Source organism: Macaca fascicularis, chromosome 7 (assembly GCF_037993035.2).
Source record: "Macaca fascicularis isolate 582-1 chromosome 7, T2T-MFA8v1.1".
NCBI classification, from domain to species: Eukaryota; Metazoa; Chordata; class Mammalia; order Primates; family Cercopithecidae; genus Macaca; species Macaca fascicularis.
In genome coordinates, this window is record NC_088381.1 from 87596247 (window position 1) to 87618765 (window position 22519).

General features: G+C 38.2%; 1 protein-coding gene across 1 annotated transcript; it reads right to left on the minus strand.

The window, feature by feature from the left end:
• Positions 1 to 1151: 1151 nt before the first annotated feature.
• OR4N2 (olfactory receptor family 4 subfamily N member 2) lies at positions 1152 to 22174 on the minus strand. The gene is made up of 2 exons (XM_045395118.2): positions 22027 to 22174; positions 1152 to 3965 (listed from the first exon to the last, which is right to left on the minus strand). The coding sequence occupies exon 2, from the start codon at positions 3954 to 3956 to the stop codon at positions 3033 to 3035; it is 924 nt and encodes a 307-aa protein (XP_045251053.2). The 5' UTR covers positions 3957 to 3965; positions 22027 to 22174; the 3' UTR covers positions 1152 to 3032.
• Positions 22175 to 22519: the final 345 nt, after the last annotated feature.

Consider the following 22519-nt stretch of genomic DNA (forward strand, 5'->3'; position numbering starts at 1 on the left):
TCAACATCATTAACCACTGGGAAAATGCAAATTAAAACCACAATGAGACATCACCTCATACCTACTGAAATGGCTACTATGAGAAGACACATGATAACAAGTGTTGGTGAGGATGTGGAGAAAAGGGAACCTTTTTACACTATTGATGGGAATGTAAATTGGCACAGGCATTATGGAAAACAATATAGAAGTTCCTCAAAAAAATAAAAATTAAAACTTCCATATGTTCCAGCAATCTCACATCTAGATATATACCCAAAGGAAATGAAATCAGTATCTCTACAAGATAACTCTACTGCTATGTTCACTGCTGCATTATTCACAATAGCCAAAATATGGAAACAGCCCAAGTGTACATCAATTGATGAATGAGTATAAAAATTGTGGTACATGTATGTGATAGACTGTCATTCAGCCACAGAAAGAAGGAAGTTTTGTTCATTTGCAGCAATATAGATAAACCTAATTGACATTATGGTAGGTGAAATAAGCCAGACACAGAAAGAGATACTATATAATCTCACTTACATGTAGAATCTGAAAAAGAAAAAGCTCATACAAGGAGAGAGTAGAACAGTGGTTGTCAGAGGTTTTGAAGTGAGAGAAAAGGGGAATATGTTCGTCAAAGGGTACAAATTTTCATCCATAAGATGAACACATTCTGGGTAACTAATGTACAATATGAATGGTGATTAATGTGTTAATTTGATTGTGGTAATCATTATACAATGTATATGTGTATCAAATTATCATTTCATATGCTTTGAATATATTTGATCTTTGTCAATTAAATATTTATAAATTTAAAAATCTACCAAAGAAATAAATCATTTCAATTTCTGTACAACAACAAAGAACTATCTAAAATGGAAATTAAGAAATTTATCTCATTTCCATTAGAACCAAAATATAAAATATTTAGGAGTAAACTTAACCAAGGACGTGAAAGACTTGTACACTTAAACTATAAAACATTGATGAAAGAAATTAAAGCAGATGCAAATAAATGGAAAGACTTTCTATGTTAATGGAATAGAACAATTAATATTGTTCAAATATCCACACTACCTGAAGCAATCTATAGATTCAATGCAATGTCTGTGAAAATCCCAACATCATTTTTTTAAAGAAATTTTCAAAAATCCTAAAATTCATGAAATGACATGGAGAGGGAAAAAGGTGGCAAGAAGGTTTTATTTAGGAGCGAAGAAATGTGGTTACATGCTAAAGGTTACACCCAATAGGGAGGACAAAGTTCATGTTATAGATGAGAGAAAGGAGAGTTACCAGAGTAATTGCCTTTAGTAGAGAGGAGGGGATGGAATCTGGGGCACAAGTGGAAGAGTTTACTTCTGTAGGAGCAGGAGCAGGTCACCCAGTCTCAGGAGAAGTTAAAGGAAACTTAATCACAGATGCAGGTCATATAGTGGTAGTGATGGGAGATTAAGGAATTCTCACCTGCTACCTTTCTCAGTAAAACAGGAAGCAACACAATAAACAGAGTGAGAATGGAGAAGGATTATTTGAAGATTCAGACCACTTTTTCTATATTCTATGAATATTTTTACCATGTACATAATTTATATTCATAAGTATAAACTTTGGTTATTATCAAAAATAAAATATTTTAAAACTCAGTTTTAGACCTCCTTGCATTTGGGGTTCCAGATTTTTCTGATGCTGCCCATTTAATGTACTCATATGAGATTTGAATTTGTAGTAAGCTAGTTAGGCAGGGAGGTAGTAGGAGAGTCTTCTGTTGTACTAGGGGTGATTTGATAGGTCCAGAGTGATTCTGGATCATTAACTTGATCCCAGGCACATGGCTAAAGTGGTAATGTTTTACAGACAACAGATGGCTAAGATTGTAGCAAGAACAACTTCCCTGACGACATAGGTCACCTGTGTTAGTCTGTAAGGCGTCTCTGGATGTCCAGCCGATAGTCTACTCTTTTAGACTTTCCAGAGATTTTGTGAACACCTAACTCTCGATATTAAATGATGTTTTGTTTAAAATAGCTAGAATGGTTTCTTCTCTCTGACACAAAATCCTGATTGGTCTACCAAAGGACTATCATTATTAAACTTAGAGTGAAATCCATTGGCGATAAGGTCAAACATACAGCTAAAAGTCATAAAAATTTGCTAGGATTAATAATGAAGCTCTAGAAAAAAAAAAAGTAAAATATTTTTGTGACCTTTTTCAATAAAAGTAATCAACTTTCTTTTGCCACTCTCCGCTTATTTATGGAAGAAAAATTGGTAGTTTAATATCTTTCAAAGTGCACTTACAAATATAATATTTTCCTCATAATGATATTTTTAAACTCTTTGATATCTGCATAGAATCTTGAGTTTACAGCCCTAAGTCATTTATGAACCTTCAGTAGAGGAATCACTCTTTTGCTTAAAGCCACAGAATGGCTTCTTATTGTAATAAAATTAAAACTCATATTTACTATGTAGACCATATGTTTTTGACACTACCAGTATCTCCAACTTTAAATCTAATCATTTTCACGTTAAATTACTATATTCTGGGTAACATGGACTTAATCATATTCCTCAAATATACCAAGTTCATCATCATCTTTGAGTTTTTGCACTACCTGTGCCCTCTGTCTAGAATACTATAGCCCCAAATGTTTGCATGTTTGGCTTCTTCAGTTTATCTAGATATGATCCAAAACGTCAGCTCCTCAAGGCCTTTTTTGATTATTAAACACAAATTGGTTACTCCCAATCCAGAGTCACAATTTATCATTTCACTTTTCTTTTTAGTTTTTACAGAGCAATATCTCTTCCTGAAACTATGCTGTTTATTTTCTACCTTAATGGTGGTCTATTTTTACTAGGTTATATCTCTTGTTATATCTCTTAGAGAGCAGATAGACCTTATCTGCCTCATTAATTTCTTTCTTCAGATCCTAGAATAGTCCTGACAAATGGGAGGTATTCAAGGATTGCAGTGCTTGGAAATAAACAAATCAATTTCAGATACAATTCTACACTCTATTTCCCCCCCCCCTTTTTCAGGCTATGTGCTTATTAAACACCCTTTTCATGGAAGCTTTCACTTCCTGGTTGCGAAGAGTGTAAATGACAGGATTCAACAAAGGAAAAATCACTGTATGGAAGAGAGAAACCACCTTGTCAGCTGGGAAAGCCCTGAAGGGGCGCGTGTAGATGAAGATGCCAGGTCCAAACATGAAGAATATAACAATGATATGGGTGGTGCATGTGGACATGGCCTTGTTTTTCGCCTCAGAAGAAGACCCTCGTATGCGACAAAGAATGACTGCATAGGAGGCCAGAAGCCCCAGAAAGCACAGAAGTGTCCTCAGGCCGCTGTTGAAGACCATCAGAAGCTCTACCACAAACGTGTTGGTGCAGGCCAGCTTGATGACCTGTGGGACATCACAGAAGAAGTTATCCAGTTGATTTGGGCCACAAAAAGGCAAGCGGAGGATGAAGACCACCTGGATAATGGAGTGAACAAAACCCCCAAGCCACAGAGCCAACAACATTGCATAGCAGGCTCTAGGGTTCATGACAGCTGAATAGTGCAGAGGCCGGCAGATGGCGATGTAGCGGTCAAAGGCCATCACAACAAGGAGTAATCCCTCCCCGCCTCCAAGGAAGTGTAAGAAAAAGAGCTGAGTGATGCAGCCTCTGTAGGAGATTACCTTCTTCTCAGAGAGGAAGTCCACCAACATCCTGGGAGCCACAATGAAGGAGTAGGATGCATCCAGGAAGGCCAAGTTGCCCAGAAAGAAATAGAGGGGGGCTGTGAGTCCAGGGTCTGACCTTATGGTGAAAATAATGAGAAAATTTCCAGGGAGGATGATGAAGTAGAAAATTAAAACTAGCACAAAGACCAGGAGCTGAATATCTCGAGACTGGGTCAGACCAAGGAGGATGAATTCTGTTATCACTGTTCCGTTCTCGCTTTCCATTTCCCTGGCCTGCAGTACATTAACAAGCAGAATTAATTGTTATTACTATGTCTCTGTGTCTTCCAACTAGATACTAGTTCTACTGCTAAAAAATATTTGGCACATACAGTACTTCAGCTAAAAACAACACTTCCCATCCCTCTCCTATTCTGGGTAATTACCTTAATTTCTCCAAATTTAAAATGAAAACAAAATACAGTTCTCAAAGCTACAGTTTTATTCCCATTCAACCACGTGCTTCTACAGAATCATTTTCCATGTCAGGAGTCTGGCATCCTCCACGCTGGGATTCCTGCATCCTCCACGCTGGGATTCCTGCATCCTCCACGCTGGGATTCCTACATTCTTAAATCATTCAAGTTTCCTAATGGAAACACAACCTAACTTCAAATCTGAAGGTCTTTGAGTTGTTGTGGATATACTGTGCTTGAGGCTTCGCTCTTTTCTTGGGATTAGACCCTTTTTCTCCTTGTCCACACCACCCCAAAATTTTCCTAGACATTTTCTTCCCTCAATTCCTGTGTAATTTCCAGTTCCTAGCTGGTAACTCTCTTCCTTGCCCTCTGACTAATCATCTAATGTACTTCTTATTATACTCCTTCTGGTCTGATATCCTTGTATACTCTTTTCCCAGACTGTTCACCAGAATCCCAAGCTGTAGCTCCACTTTTGACCTAACACAGACATAGTGCTCCAGCCATACTCTGTTTGAGCACCACTCCTGTGGCCACTCCACACATGCATGCAGCTTATTTAGCACTTTTGAGTTTCAAACACTAATAAACTCAACGCATTTCTTTCTCTCTTCCCAGTATGACACCCAAGACAGAGCCTTTTAACAAACAATATGCTACAATATAAAATTTGCAAATATAAAACATCAAAATGTCATTATCTCAACTCATAAAATCATAGCATAGATACACTGTAAGTACCCATAAAGATACTGTAGTCTTATTCTTCCATTTCAAAGATGAGAAAACAAAAGCTCCTGTGGTTATATTACTTAAGTTTAGAGTGAGTTTTATTTTTTGCTCTGCTTGATAAGTAATAGGATAAGGCAAGTGTATACTATTCAGTTTAAATAGATAAAGAATTTTTTAATCACAGCTTTAATGAATGAATGTTCTTTTTTTGCATTTGAATAACTAAAAATAATATTGCTAGTCTAAAATCACTCCCATATTGCTTTGATTTGTAAGTTCAACCTTGTTTAAATAAAAAGAAAACAATGTGCCTTGTGAATAAAATTCATATTTAAAATTCAGATTGTTTCATGGTGTATACTCATTCCAGAAGGTGCACATAATAATCCACTGAAGTACAGGAAGAGCATAGTAATTTATCTATATTTAGTAGATGTATAATATTTTATACATATCACAATATTTTATTCTTTTCTAAATTCACTTTTTAACATTTATAATGGATAACATATTAGTACAATGGTTGATATATACTTTATAAATAAATATGCATACATTTAAGGTTATATAGTCAAAAATGTCTTACGGGAATAAATTTTTTAAGTTTGAAAATTGCTGGCCTACAACAAAATACAAACTATAATATGAAAGGATATTCTTCACATGATTTAACTAAGCAGTGTATTGTTTTAAATAAGTGCTTCAGCGGCAGGGCACGGTGGCTCATGCCTGTAATCCCAGTACTTTGGGAGGCCGAGGCAGGTAGATCACAAGGTCAGGATATTGAGACCATCCTGGCTAACACGGTGAAACCCCCTCTCTCTAAAAAAATACAAAAAAATTAGCCGGGCATGGTGGTGGGCGCCTGTAGTCCCAGCTACTCAGGAGTCTGAGGCAGGAGAATGGCGTGAACCCAGGAGGCAGAGCTTGCAGTGAGCTGAGATCGAGCCACTGCACTCTAGCCTGGGAGACAGAGCGAGACTCCATCTCAAAATAAATAAATAAGTAAATAAATAAATAAGTGCTCTAGCACATGGGGTGCAGAAGGAAGGGAAAATCTTTGACGGAAAATGCTACTGTGACAGTACCTAGAAAAGAAAGACTGGAAGATAGAGTATGAGGGAAGAAAGAAGAAAGAAATAGAAAATCAAAACAAACAAGCAAGCAAACACCAAAAGACAGTGCATCTATATAGTGTCATCTTAAGGTACATATTTTAAGAAGCATTAAAACTATCTGCTTTATGTATCCCTAGAGCAGAATAGAGTGGTTAATACAGAAATTTCTGGGTGTTACTGACAGCCACAGGTGGAATTTATGAAAGTCATCCTTTAACACATCATCATATATACATATGCAAATACCACATGAATACACACATATGCACACAAATACGTACAAACACACACTAATTGTAATAGGAAAAAATATTTTGTGGGTCCTTCAAATGAGCTTTTCTTCTCCTGTCTTAACCTTTCCCCCCTTTGCCAGCCATTTGTCTCAACATTTATTCTACTATCTGCCTATATAAATATTTCCTTAAATCAAGAGCCCCTTCTACAGTCGACCCTTAAACAATGCAGGAGTTAAGGGGGCAGAACCCCTGTGCAATAAAAAATTAACATATACTTTGACTCCCTAAAAACTTAGCTTCTAATGATTCCTGTTGATCAGAAGCTTTGCTGGTAACATAAACAGTTGAATAACAAATATTTTTATGTTTTATGTATTATATACTATATTCCTACAATAAAATAAGCTACAGAAAATAAAATATAACAAAATCATAAGGAAAGGAATATATAAATACTGTTCACTAAGTGGAAGTGGATCATCATAAAGTTCTTATCCTTGTCATCTTCCCACTGAGCAGACTGAGGAGGGGAAGGAAGAGGAAGGGTTCGTTTTGTTGTCTCAGGGGTGGCAGAGGTGGAAGAAAATTCACATGAAAGTGGACCCATGTGGTTCAAACCCATGTTTTTCTGGGGTCAACTGTACTTACTCTTATGTTTTATGCATCCCACATGCTCACATAGAGTGGGGTATTTCTTGATGTGTTAGCATTTAACAATATCCCTGAGACTTTTGAGGATTTCTGAAGGACTTTGAAATTGAAGGTTATAAACTCCTCCATTCTGTGTGTGTCCCAGCCTCACTGTTATTTTTCTACCGTTTCTTAACAGATGGGATTCTGTACTACTTGACATCTTGATCAACTTTCTGCCCTGTCCCATTTCCATCTTTGAATCAGCTCTACCTTCTCTAAATGGTGGTTGGAATAGACACAGAGACTAATCAGATGAGCATTCCTCTAAGCAAAATAAAATAAGTGTCTACCAAAAAAAATCCATAAATGACGGCATCATCAGAGTAAAGTATTTTATTTTAGCCAAATTAGTAGAGAAAGTTCTGTCAAAAGTCTGTACCATACCCTCCTCACTGTATCTCTAATCCGTCTTGCCATTTCAGCTAATTCACAGATTCATCAGTTTCTGGCCATGATGACACACTACAGAAACAGGAAGATGAAGGAGAAGGGTTCACCACATTTGCAGGGTAGAGACAGAGAAACATCTCCAGGCAACTCTATGTGTGCATAGCTGGAGTCCGAACTGTGGTCAGATGGGCTCCTGGAGCCAGGTGTTTAGAGATCCTATGTGCTTACTCCATCTCCTTTCTTATTTTTCTTTTTCTCTCTTTCTTTATTCATCAATAAGCAATTCATTTTCATTTTTTTTTTTCTGGTTGTGCTTTCTTTTCCCTGTTAACTTGTTGCCTGCTCTTTTTCCCCTCTCTGTATCTTTCTGGTTTTATTTATTTTATTCTCTTTAAATATTGTGCTTTATTATTTTTTCTTTCTTCTCCTTTAAATGTATCTATGTTTTTTCACTCCAAAATGTTTTCACTCTCTCCACTTTTCCTCTATGTTCATGGCTACTCCATTCTACCCCACGCCTGTCTTGCTAATACATCTAAAAACAAAACAAAACAAAACAGAAAATCTCATTGTCATTGTCATTTTCTTTCCCAACAAGACTGAGAAATGTGTGTGCTTCCTACCATCTTCCATTTTAAATATTAAGTCTACAAAATGAAAATGTATAATTCACTCTTCAGTAATAACCATTTACTTTTAAGTGGTATTCTTGCAATTGGCCAACTCTGAGTCACTTATCAATTACTTCATATATATGTATATATACACACACACATATATGTTGATATATACACACACACATATATATTGCTTGTAAATGAAACTGATAAAAATGAGATAATTCTTTTTTTAAAAAAAGAAGTTAATTTCATGAGTAGCATCCTAATGAAATAAATATATTGAATAAAAATTTCAAAACTAGGGATGTAATATTAGTAGTTAGTAATAACTTACTAACTACACAAGGTTAGTAAATTATTTAAGTATGAAATAATAAGTTTTGCATTTTCTAAAAAGTGTGAATCAGGCTGAGGATATAACAGAAAATTTAATTTATACTGATGCTGATGATGAGTATATAAAGCACTAAACAAATGTATAGATTCTTAGCCAGAAAATTTATTCATCAATCAAATGAGATGGCCAGATTAAATGACCTCTAAATTCCATTTGAATGCCAGCTTTTTAGGCAATATAATAACATAAAAGGATCCCTGGTTTGGGAATCAAATATCTGACTCTCATGCCTTGACTTAGCAATTAACTTATTGTGTGATTCTTGGAAAGTTACCTAGCTTTCAGAAGCCTGAGTTTTCATCTAGCAAATAGATTAATATATTGACTCTTTGGGTCTGATGTGGGTAACATGATGACCAAATGAGGTGATGATGAGGATCAAATGAGGAATTCATTCAAGTATGCTTCAACCAAAGTTAATCCTGAAAATATTTAGATGTTAAAAGTAGTTATATTGAATGGACAGAATGCTGCTAGATCTCCTGTCAATATCTTTGAGTAACCCCTGGGATAATGGTAGTTGCATAAATCTGAATAGTTAATAGAGACAAATTGTGGAGGATCAGTAACGTAAAATTGCCAGTGCAGCTAGTGGTTTGTATATCAAGCTTTTTTCAGTTCTACAACTTTCTGTCAAAATTCTGTGAATGAATGATAGAACCATATGCAATAAGAGAAACTTTCGTACCTGCTGAATGTGAAAATGAAGAGGTCAAGGACTTACCTCCTGCAAAATCATAAAATCTGTTAAGTTTTTCTCTGGAGCTTTTAGCCTACCATTTCTGCATCCTCCTCCCTTTTCTTCCATATTCAATAAGGAAAATGATACATATCAGTCACTTGTATGATCTTTGGTTTTTAACACCAGATGTCAATTCTCTCGAGTCTATGGAAAATTATAATAGAATTAAAAGTTTTGTTACCAGTAAAGCAATCCCAAGCATTAAATGCAGATGGAGATCTATTAGGAGAGAGAATACATAGTGCCCCACTGCTGAATTTAGACCTTAGCCTGTGGCTATTCCTGCTATTACTCTGACCTGTCTATTCAACTGCAATCTAAGATACCAGGTAAACAAGTAAAATAGTTGCAATATTTTTTCTATTGTCCCTTTCTTCTTGTTTCTTATATATATATGAAGAGCTCCAGAAATTTAAGCCTTCAGGGATCCTATGTTACTCTCACAAAGTAGCCATCCTCCCCCTCCAAGTAAGACTAACCAATTCTGCCATTGTTCATAAATGTTGGTTGCCACATGAGGAACCTTAGATTTTAAAATCTCTCTATTGTAATGGAGAAAGTGCTTTTGAGATTTGAGACTACCATGACCCACTGAATGCTTCCAAAGGGAGTTATTAGGCAAACTATATTAGTTATCAACTAAATAAGGCAAAGAAAAATACCAGAGCCTTGCAAGAACTAAATTTTTTTAAATGTGCTGCATAATGCCAAGCTGACTTACTTTCTAGTTCTAAAACAAAAATCCTATTGTGAAAAAGACAGAACCCTATTCAGAAGCATGTTTATTAGTCCAGAAGTAAATAGAAGTTTGAGAGAAGTAAATTTACACATTAAAATTAAAATTCAAAAGGAGAAAAATATTAAATAAATGATGAGAGATTATTGCTTTGTACCACAAAAACAAGCAGAGGTAGGATGAGACAAAAAATACGTGTGTGTGTGTGTGTGTGTGTGTGTGTATACAGACTCCAGACTCAAATTTTTCAATTAAAGTCTTCACCAAACTGTAGAGGGTGGCCGGCAAGATGGCCAAATAAGAGCAACTCTAGTCTGCAGCTCCCAGCAAGACCAACGCAGAAGGTGGGTGACTTCTGCATTTCCAACTGAGGCACCCAGCTCATCTCATTGGGACTGGTTAGACAGTGACTGCAGCCCACTGAGGGTGAGCCAAAGCAGGGTAGGGGGCATCACCTCACCCGGGAAGTGGAAGGGTTCAGGGAACTCCCTCCCCTAGCCAAGGGAAGCCATGAGAGACTGTGCCGAGAAGAACAGTGCATTCCAACCCAAATACTAGGCTTTTCCCAAGGTTTTCCAACCTGCAGACCAGGAGTTTCCCTCGGGTGCCTACACCACCAGGGCCCTGGGTATCAAGCACAAAACTAGGCAGCCATTTGGGCAGACACTGAGGTAGATGCAGGAGTTTTTTTTTTTTTTTTTTTTTTTTCATACCCCAGCGGCACCTGGAATGCCAGCAAGACAGAAATATTCACTCCCCTGGAAACGGGGCTGAAGCCAGGGTGTCAAGTGGTCTATCTCAGGGGATCCCACCCCCATGGAGCCCAGGAAGCTAAGATCCACTGGCTTGAAATTCTCACTGTCAGCACAGCACTCTGAAGTCGACCTGGGACACTCGAGCTTGGTGGGGGTAGGGGAATCTGCCACTATTGAGGCTTGAGTAGGCACTTTTCCCTTCACAGTGTAAATAAAGCCACCAGGAAGTTTGAACTGGGCAGAGCCCATCACAACCCAGCAAAGCAGCTATAGCCAGACTGCTTCTCTAGATTCCTCCTCGCTGGGCAGGGCATCTCTGAAAGAATGGCAGCATCCCCAGTCAGGTGCTTTTAGATAAAACTCCCATCTCCCTGGGACAGAGCACCTGGGGGAAAGGGCGGTTGTGGGCACAGCTTCAGCAGGCTTAAATGTTCCTGCCTGCTGGCTCTGAAGAGAGCAGCAGATCTCCCAGCAAAGCACTTGAATTCTGCTAAGGGACAGACTGCCTCCTAAAGTGGCTCCCTGATGTCTGTGCCTCCTGACTGGGAGACACCTCCCAGCAGGGGTCGACAGATACCTCATACAGGAGAGCTCCAGCTGGCACCTGGCTGTTGCCCCTCTGGGACAAAGCTTCCAGAAGAAAGAACAGGCAGTAATCTTTGCTGTTCTGCAGCATCTACTGATGATACTCAGGCAAACAGGGTCTGGAGTGGACCTCCAGCAAACTCCAGCACATCTGCAGCTGAGGGTCCTGACTGTTAGAAGGAAAACTAACAAACAGAAAGAAGTAGCATCAACATCAACAAAAAGGACATCCACCCAAAAACCCCATCTGAAGGTCACCAATATCAAAGAACAAAATTAGATAGGTCCACAAAGGTGAGGAAAAACCAGAGCAAAAAGGCTGAAAATTCCAAAAACCAGAACATTTCTTCTCCTTCAAAGGATTACAACTCCCTGCCAGCAAGGGAACAAAACCGGATGGAGAATGAGTTTGATGAGTTGACAGAAGTAGGCTTCCAAAGATGGGTAGTAACAAACACCTCTGAGCTAAAGGAGCATGTTCTAACACAACACAGGGAAGCTAAGAACCTTGAAAAAGGTTAGAGGAATTGATAACTAGAATAACCACTTTAGAAAAGAACATAAATAACCTGATGGAGCTGAAAAACACAGCACAAGAACTTCATGAAGCATACACAAGTATTAATAGCCAAATCGATTGAGCAGAAGAAAGGATATTAGAGATTGAAGATCAACTTAATGAAATAAAGCATGAAGACAAGATTGGAGAAAAAAGATTGAAAAGGAATGAACAAATCCTCCAAGAAATATGGGACTATGTGAAAAGACCAAACCTACATTTTATTGATGTACCTGAAAGTGACAGGAAGAATGGAACCAAGTCAAAAAAAACACTCTTCAGGATATTATCCAGGGGAACTTCCCCACCCTAGTAAGACAGGCCAACATTCAAATTCAGGAAATACAGAGACCACCACAAAGATACTCCTCGAAAGAACAACCTCAAGACACATAATCATCAGATTCACCAAGGTTGAAATGAAGGAAAAAATGTTAAGAACAGCCAGAAAGAAAGGTCAAGTAATTACCCACAAAGGGAAGCCCATCAGACTGACACTGGATCTCTCTGCAGAAACCCTACAAACCAGAAAGAAGTGGGGGCCAATATTCAACATTCTTAAAGAAAAGAATTTTCAAACCAGAATTTAATATCCAGCCAAACTAAGCTCCAAAAGCGAAGGAGAAATAAAATCCTTTACAGATAAGAAAATGCTAAGAGATTTTTGTCACCACCAGACCTGCCTTACAAGAGCTCTAGAAGGAAGCACTAAATACGGAAAGAAAAACTGGTACCAGCCACTGCAAAAACATACCAAATTGTAAACACCATCGACACTATGAAGAAACTGCATCAACTAACGGGCAAAATAACCAGCTAACATCATAATGACAGGATCAAATTCACACATAACAATGTTAACCTTAAATGTAAATGGGTTAAGTCCCCAATTAGAATACACAGACTGGCAAATTGGATAGTGACTCAAGACCCATTGGTGTGCTGTATTCAGGAGACCCATCTCACATGCAAAGACACACATAGGCTCAAAATGAAGGGATGGCAGAAGATTTACCAAGCAAATTGAAAGCCAAAAAAAAGCAGGGGTTGCAATCCTAGTCTCTGATAAAACAGGCTTTAAACCAACAAAGATTAAAAAAGACAAAGAAGGGCATTACATAATGGTAAAGGGTTCAATGCAACGAGATAAGCTAACTATCCAAAATACATGTGCACCTACTACAGAAGCATCTATATTCATAAAGCAAGTCCTTAGAGACATGCAAAGAGACTTACATTCCCACACAATAATAGTGGGAGACTTTAACACCTCACTGTCAATATTAGACAGATCAATGAGACAGAAAATTAACAAGGATATTCAGGACTTGAACTCAGCTCTGGACAAAGTGAACCTAATAGACTTCTACAAAACTCCCCACCCCAAATCAACAGAATATACATTCTTCTCAGCACCACATCACACTTATTATAAAATTGACCACATAATTGAAAGTAAAACAGTCCTCAGCAAATGCAAAAGAACAGAAATCATAACAGATAGTCTCTCAGACCACAGTGCAATCAAATTAGAACTCAGGATTAAGAAACTCACTCAAAACCACAAAACTACATGGAAACTGAACAACCTGCTCCTGAATGACTACAGGTTAAATAACAAAATTTAGGCAGAAATAAATAAGTTCTTTGAAACCAATGACAACAAAGATACAATGTACCAGAATCTCTGGGACACAGCTAATGCAGTGTTTAGAGGAAAATTTATAGCACTAAATGCCAACAGCTTAAAGCAGGAAAGATCTAAAATCGACACCCTGACATTACAATTAAAAAAAACTAGAGAAGGAAGAGCAGATAAATTCAAAAACTAGCAGAAGACAAGAAATAACTAAGATCAGAGCAGAACTGAAGGAGATAGCAACACAAAAAAACCCTTCAAAAAATCAATGAATCCAGGAGGTGGGTTTTTGAAAACATTAACAAATAAATAGACCACTAGCCAGACTAATAAAGAAGAAAAGAGAGAAGAATTGAATAGACACAATAAAAAATGATAAAGGGGATATCACCACTGATCCTACAGAAATACAAACTACCATCAGAGAATACTACAAACACCTCTACACAAATAAACTAGAAAATCTACAAGAAATGGACAAATCCCTGGGTACATATACCCTCCCAGGACTGAACCAAGAAGAAGTTGAATCCCTGAATAGACAAATAACAAGTTCTGAAATTGAGGCAGTAATTAATAGCCTACCAACCAAAAACAGTCCAGGACCAGACAGATTCACAGTCAAATTCTACCAGAGGTACAAAGAGGAGCTGGTACCATTCCTTCTGAAACTATTCCCAACAATAGAGAAAGAGGAACTCCTTCCTAACTCATTTTACTAGACCAGCACATCCTGATACCAAAACTGGCAGAGACACACACACAAAAAGGAAACTTTCAGGCCAATATCCCTGATGAACATCGATGCAAAAATCCTCAATAAAATACTGGCAAACCGAATCCAGCAGCACATCAAAAAGCTTATCCACCACAATCAAGCTGGCTTCATCCCTGGGATGCAAGGCTGGTTCAACATACCCAATCCATCACATAAACAGAACCAATGACAAACACCACATGATTATCTCAATAGATGCAGAAAGGCCTTCAATAAAGTTCACTCCTTCATGCTAAAAACTCTCAATAAACTAGGTATTGATGGAATTTATCTCAAAATAATAAGAGCTATTTATGACACACCCACAGCCAATATCATATCGAATGGGTGAAAGCTGGAAGCATTCTCTTTGAAAACCAGCACAAGACAATGATTCGCTTTCTTACCACTCTTATTCAACACAGTAATGGAAGTTCTGGCCAGGGCAATCAGGGAAGGGAAAAAAATAAAGGTATTCAAATAGGAAGAGAGGGAGGTAAATTGTCAAAGTTTACAGATGACATGATTATTATTTAGAAAACCCCATCATCTTAGCCCAAAATCTCCTTAAGCTGATAAGCAACTTCAGCAAAGTCTCGGGATACAAAATCAATGTGCAAAAATTACAAACATTCCTATACACCATTAATAGACAAACAGCCAAATCATGAGTGAACTCCCATTCACAATTGCTTTAAAGAGAATAAAATACCTAGGAATACAACTAACGAGGGATATGAATGACCTCTTCAAGGAGAATTACAAACCACTGCTCAAGGAAAAAAGAGAGAACACAAACAAATGGAAAAACATTCCGTGCTCATGGACAGGAAGAATCAATATCATGAAAATGGCCATACTGCCCAAAGTAATTTATAGATTCAATGCTATCCCCATCAAGCTACCATTGACTTTCTTCACAGAATTAGAAAAAACTACTTTAAATTTCATATGGAACCAAAACAGAGCCTGTATAGCCAAGACAATCCTAAGCAAAAAGAACAAAGCTGGAGGCATCACATTATCTGACTTCAAACTATACTACAAGGCCACAGTAACCAAAACAGCATGGTACTGGTACCAAAACAGATATATAGACGAATGAAACAGAAAAGAGGCCTTAGAAATAATGCCACACATCTACAACCATCTGAACTTTAACAAGCCTGACAAAAACAAGGAATGGTAAAAGGATTCCCTATTTAATAAATGGTGTTGTGAAAACTGGCTAAACATATGTAGAAAACTGAAACTGAAACCCTTTCTTACACCTTACAGAAAAATTAACTCAAGATGGATTAAAGGCTTAAACATGAAACCTAAAACCATAAAAACCCTAGAAGAAAACCTAGGCAATACCATTCAGGACATAGGCATAGGAAAAGACTTCATGACTAAAACACCAAAAGCAATGGCAACAAAAGCCAAAATTGACAAATGGGATCTAATTAAACTAAAGAGCTTCTGCACAGAAAAAAAAGAAAAGAAAAGAAAACCTCTCATCAGAGTGAACAGTCAATCTACAGAATGAGAGGAAATTTTTGCAATCTATCCATCTGACAAAGGGTGACAAAGGGCTAATATCTAGCTTCTACAAGGAACTTAAACAAATTTTCAAGAAAAAATAACAAACAACCCCATCAAAAAGTGAACAAAGGACATGAACAGACACTTCTCAAAAGAAGACATTTATGTGGCCAACAAACATATGAAAAAAGAGCTCATCATCACTGGTCATTAGAGAAATGCAAATCAAAACCACAATGAGATACCATCTCTTGCCAGTTAGAATGGTGATCATTAAAAGGTAAGGAAACAACAGATGCTGGAGATGATGTAGAGAAATAGGAATGCTTTTACACTGTTGGTGGGAGTGTAAATCAGTTCAACCATTGTGGAAGACAGTGTGGCGATTCCTCAAGGATGTAGAACCAGAAATACCATTTGACCCAGCGATCCCATTACTGGGTATATACCCAAAGAATCATAAATCATTCTACTATAAAGACACATGCACATGTATTTTTATTGTGGCACTGTTGACAATAGCAAAGACTTGGAACCAACCCGAATGCCCACCAATCATAGAACTGGATAAAGAAAATGTGTCACATATACATTATGGAATACTATGCAGCCATAAAAAAGGATGAGTGCATGTCATTTGCAGGGACATGTATGAAACTGGAAACCATAATTCTCAGCAAACTAACACAGGAACTGAAAACCAAACACCACATGTTCTCACTCATAAGTGGGAGCTGAACAATGAGAACACAGGGACACAGGGAGGGGAACACCCCATACAGGGGCCTGTCACGGAGTGGAGGGCTAGGGGGAGGATAGCATTAGGAGAAATACCTAATGTAGGTGACAGGTTGATGGGTGCAGCAAACCACCATGCCACATGTATACCTATGTAACAAACCTGCACATTCTACACATGTATCCCAGAATTGAAAGTATAATTTTTAAAAAAGGCTTCACCAATATTATTTATTTTTCCTGTTGCCTCAGGTACCAACATAGCTCAACATGGCAGTTGCTGATCCTGCCTTTGCTTAAAATTTGGTATTTTGTTTATCACAAATTTTAAAATTAATTTTGATTTCTCAAAATATTGATTTCTACTACTGAGTTTTTGGGCATGCCTTTAAATTTTGCATGCAAGATAAGCACCTTACTCAGTTGTAGGATGTTGCCAGTGATAAGGATATTAGCAAAGGAAATATTAAAGAACTCATGAATACTGTTACATAATTCTTCTTAGAGAAAATAGTTTCTTGGATTGGATAGAACAATTGCTAAAGGGAAGGTGACCTCCTAAAAAAGGATGAAAAGATGTGTCATGATCTTTGTATTTGTCATTTGTTCCCTATGCTCAACTAAAACAAGGATGAAAAACATTTTTCCATTAAAGATTATTAATTTTAAAAATTAATTGAGTCAGAAAAATTAAATGCAAGTTAATTTTATTAATTTTATTTTTAAAATATTTTAATCTTTTATTTTGCTTTAAAGAAAACACTGAGTTTATGTTCACTTTACAAGCGAAATAACACAGATTTGGGGGTAATAAACATAATTTATCACCAAATATATTTGTTCTAATTTATTTCACAGTTCAAAAACAAAGTGTGAGAGTATAAAAAGGAAAGAAAGAAGAAAGGAGAGAGAGAAGTACAGAAAAAGTTACAATAATCAAAATAAAGAACAAGAGAAAAGGGAAAAGAAAGACTAGCAAAGACATAAATGAAAAGACAGTCGTATTGACAGGTGACAACATAATAGCAGCCCTCCATTTCGGCACCTCCTCCACCTCCGTCCACTCTGGCAGCACTTGAGGAGCCCTTCAGTCTGCCACTGCACTGTGGGAGCCCCTCTCTGGGCTAGCCAAGGCCAGAGCTGGCTCCCTCTGCTTGCGGGGAGGTGTGGAGGGAGAGGTGTGGGCGGGAACCGGGATTGCACGCTGTGCTCACGGGCCAGGGCCAGTTCTGGGTGGGTGCGGGCTTGGCACGCCCCACACTCGGAGTGGCTGGCAGGCTCTGCCGGCCCTGGGCAGTGAGGAGCTTAGCACCCAGGCCAGCAGATGCCAAGGGTGTGCCAGATCCCCCAGCACTGCCGGCCTGCCCGTCGCATGCTCCAATTCTCACCAGGTCTCAGCCACCTCTCTGCGGGACAGGGCTTGGGACCTGCAGCCTGCCATGCCCAAGCCCCACCCACCCATGGGCTCCCACGCAGCCCAAGCTTCCCCTACAGGTGCTGCCCCCTGCTCCACCAGGCACGGTCCTATCCAATGCCCGAGGGCTGAGGCGTGTGGGCGTGTGGCGTGGGACTGATGGGCAGCTCTTTCCCAGCCCCAGCATGGCATCCACTAGGCAAAGCCAGATGCAATACTGAGTCCGGTGGGGATTTGGAGAACTTTTATGTCTAACTGGAGGACTGTGAATGCACCAATCAGCATTCTGTGTCTAGCTCAGGGTTTGTAAAGGCACCAGTGGGCACTCTGTGTCTAGCTAATCTAGTGGGGACTTGTAGAACTTTTCTGTCTAGCACTCTGTGTCTAGCTAAAGGATTGTAAATGCACCAATCAGCACTCTGTGTGTAGCTCAGGGTTTGTAAACGCACCAATCAGTGCTCTGTGTCTAGCTAATCTAGCGGGGACTTGGAGAACATTTGTGTCTAGCTAAAGGATTGTAAATGCACCCATCAGCACCCTGTCAAAATGGACCAATCAGCTCTCTGTAAAATGGACCAATAAGTGCTCTGTAAAATGGCCCAATCAGCTCTCTGTAAAATGGACCAATCAGCTCTCTGTAAAATGGACTAATCAGCAGGATGTGGGTGGGATCAGATAAGGGAATAAAAGCAGGCTGCCCTAGTTAGCAGTAGCAACCTGGTGGGTTCCCTTTCAACACTGTGGAAGTGTTATTCTTTCTATCTTTGCTATGAATTTTGCTGTTGCTCACTCTTTGGGTCCACACTGCCTTTATAAGCTGTAACACTCACCCGCGAAGGTCTGCAGCTTCACTCCTGATGCCAGCAAGACCACAAAGCCACCAGGAAGAATGAACAACTTCAGATGCACTGCCTTTAAGAGCTCTAACACTCACCCGAAGGTCTGCAGCTTCACTCCTGTCAGCGAGACCATGAACCCACTAGAAGGAAGAAACTCTAGACACATCTGAACATCTGAAGGAACAAACTCCGCACACATCATCTTTAAGAACTGTAACACTTACCGCGAGGGTCCGCAGATTCATTCTTGAAGTCAGTGAGACCAAGAACCTACTAATTCTGGACACAGTATGATTGGAAAAAAAAAAAAAAAAAAAAAAGGTGAAGAGACAGAGATACTAGCCCATGAGGAGAGCAAGACCGTTCAGAGGCAAAACTCCTTATCAGATGAATTCAGAATTTATTAGACATCCCTATTGTGTAAAGCCAGCATCTGGTATCAGATTTCTTTTCCAAAAATACTTGTGAATAAGTAGAATTTCTATACATCGCCGGAATGCATGTATTCTCAACTCATTGTGCAACCCTTGCTGACATCAAGGCACCAAAATGTCTGTAAATGTAATCGTTTACCATGAACTATGTGGCCAATATGGCTCAAATTACCCTTAAGCTCCCACTTTAAGGTCCATAAATACTCTAAGGAAAAATCTGCAGTGGTGTACTCTCTTGCTGAGGCGCCCTGCTGCACTGCTCTGCAGCATTCTTTCCATCTAATACAACTTTTTCAAATCTATACAGTTGTTGGTAAATTCTTCTTAATATCCATAAGCCAATCACACTCCACTATCTGGGCTCTGACAGCTCACATGGCAGTCCATATAAATGGCACAGTCTACGAATCCATATAACCACAAAAAGAAAACAATGATAAAGAGAGTTACATAGAGGAAAATAGAGAAAGAAAAAATGCATGAGGTTAGATACGTTTTTAAGTGGAATAACAACCCCTTCTTGGAGTGGTTTAGTCCTGCCACCAAAACTTTTAAAAAAATGATTTTTCTCATAATTGTGAATATAACCCAGGATCTTACTCACCTATTATTCACTCTAATACATAAGATAAAATTAACCTGAAGACCTAAAATAGTCCTCAAAATGGAGACTTTTTAACCCTTCTAGGAAAGTTTTATCACCTTGGATAGATTTTTTCTTTCAGATAATCTTGAATTAATTTTACAATGAAAAGTATTACTGGTACTTTATTAAATTGCATTCAATTTATGCATTGATATGTATATATTCAATAACATTTTTATCCAACAAAAGAGTTTGTCTCTGAATTTATTCATTTTTTTCTCAAAAAATATTACTTTTCCAAGTTTATTCTCTGTCCTCTCTCAGTAATGGCAATAAGTTGTAGATTTTGTCCCTTTATGTAATCTTTCTCAGAAGTTTTGTTCACTTTTTAAAATTGTTTTTTCTTTATTTTTGTCACACAGTGTTAATTAAAAGAACCAGTCTTTGAGCTCAGACATATCTTCCTTAGCTTGGTCTATTCTGCTGTTAATACTTCCAACTGTATTATGAAGTTCTTCTAGTGAATTTTTAACTCTAGAGTTTCAGTTTGATTCTTTCTTAAGGTGGCTAATTTGTCTTTCAACCCTTCTATCATTTTACTGGATTCCATAATTGGATTTCAAATATGTCCTGAATCTGTGAGCTTCCATGACATCCAGATCCTGAGTTCTATGTCTGTCATTTCAGTAATTTCCTATGGGTTAGGAATCATTGCTGGGAAATACACAATCAAACCTTGAGTGACCTTGAATGTAAATGGGTTAAATGCTTCAATTAAAAGGCATAAAGTGGCAAGTTGGATAAAGAAGCAAGACCCAACTGTATTCTCTCTACAAGAGACCCATCTCACATGCAGTGACATCCAGGGGTTCAAAATAAAGGGATGGAGAAAAATAGACCAAGCAAAAAGAAGCAAGTGATCTGATTCTAATTTCAGACAAAAGAGTGTAAACCATTAACAATCGAAAAAGACAAAGAAAGGACAAAGAGTTAAACTCAACAAGAAGACCTAACAATCCTAAGAATACATACATACAACACAGAAGTGCCCAGACTTATAAAGGAAGTTCTTAGAGACCTTTGAAGAGACTGTGATAACGACACAATACTACTGGGAGACTTCAACACCCCACTGACAGTATTAGAGCACTGAGACAGAAAATGAACAAAGAGATTCAGGACTGAGCTCAACATTTGACAAAACAGTCCTAACAAACATTTACAGTACTCTCCACCCAAAAACATTAGAATATATGTTCTTCTCATCTGCATATGGCATGTACTCTAAAGTCAACCACACTATTGATCATAAAACAATTTTCAGCAAATTCAAAAAATCCAAAATCATACAAACTACACTTTCTCAGATCACAATGCAATAAACATTGAAATCAATATAATAAAATACATCAAAAGCATACGTGAAAATGAACCAACCTTCTCCTGAATGACTTTTGGGTGAACAACGAAATTCAGGCAGAAGTCAATAAAATCTTTGAAACTAATGAGAACAAACATACTACATATCAAAATCTCTGGCACACAGGTAAAGTAGTATTAAGAGAAAAGTTTATATCACTAAAAAAAAAAATCGGCCGGGCGCGGTGGCTCAAGCCTGTAATCCCAGCACTTTGGGAGGCCGAGACAGGCGGATCACGACGTCAGGAGTTCGAGACCATCCTGGCTAACACGGTGAAACCCCGTCTCTACTAAAAAATACAAAAAACTAGCCGGGCAAGGTGGTGGGCGCCTGTAGTCCCAGCTACTCGGGAGGCTGAGGCAGGAGAATGGCGTAAAAACCCGGGAGGCGGAGCTTGCAATGAGCTGAGATCCGGCCACTGCACTCCAGCCTGGGCGACACAGCAAGACTCCGTCTCAAAAAAAAAAAAAAAAAAAAAAATCTACATCAAAGGTTAGAAAGTTTTCAAATTAACATCCTAACTTCACACCAAGAGGAACTAGAGAAACAAAAGCAAATCAGTCCCAAAGCTAGCAAGAGAAAGGAAATAACTGAAATCAGAGCTGAACTGAGAGAAATTGAGATGCAAAAACCCATACAAAAGATTAACAAATCCGGGTTTTGTTTCTTCAAAATAACAAACCAGATTGATTGAGCACTAGCTAGACTAATAAAGCAAAAAAGAGAGGAGATAAAAATAAATACAGTCAGAAATGACAAAGGGAACATTACCACCAATCCCAAATAAATTTAAAAAAAAAAAACCCTCAGAGACTACGAACAACTCTATGCACACAAACTAGAAGAAATGAATAAATTATTGGAAACATACAACCTCCTAAGATTGAACTAGGAAGAAATTGAAACCCTGAACAGACTAATAACAAGTTTCAAGATTGTGTTAGTAATAAAAAGCCTACCAACTGAAAAAGTCCAGGACCAGAAGGATTCACAGCTGAGTTCTACCAGATGCATAAAGAAGAGCTGGTACCTTTCCTACAGAAACTATTCTGAAAATTTAAGGAGGAAGGACTCCTCCCTAATTTATTCTATGAGGTCAACATCATTCTGATACCAAAACCTGGCAGAGACACAACAAAAAAAGAAAACTAGCAAAAAAAGAAAATACTAGCAAATTGAATCCAACAGCACATTAAAACTCTAATCCACCACAATCAAGTAGGCTTTATCCCTGGAACACAAGGTTGGTTCAACATATGCAAATTAGTAAATGTGATTCACTACATAAGCAGAACTAAAAACAAAAACCATCTAATCTTCAACAAGGCTGACAAAAACAAGCAATGGGAAAAGCATTCCCTATTCAATAAATGGTGCTGAGATAACTAGGTAGCCATATGCAAAAAATTGAAACTGAACCCCTCCCTTATACCACATATGAAAATCAATCCA

Excerpts from the sequence above, each read along its gene's own strand:
- OR4N2 (XM_045395118.2), bottom strand. The coding sequence starts at position 3,956 with ATGGAAAGCGAGAACGGAACAGTGATAACAGAATTCATCCTCCTTGGT.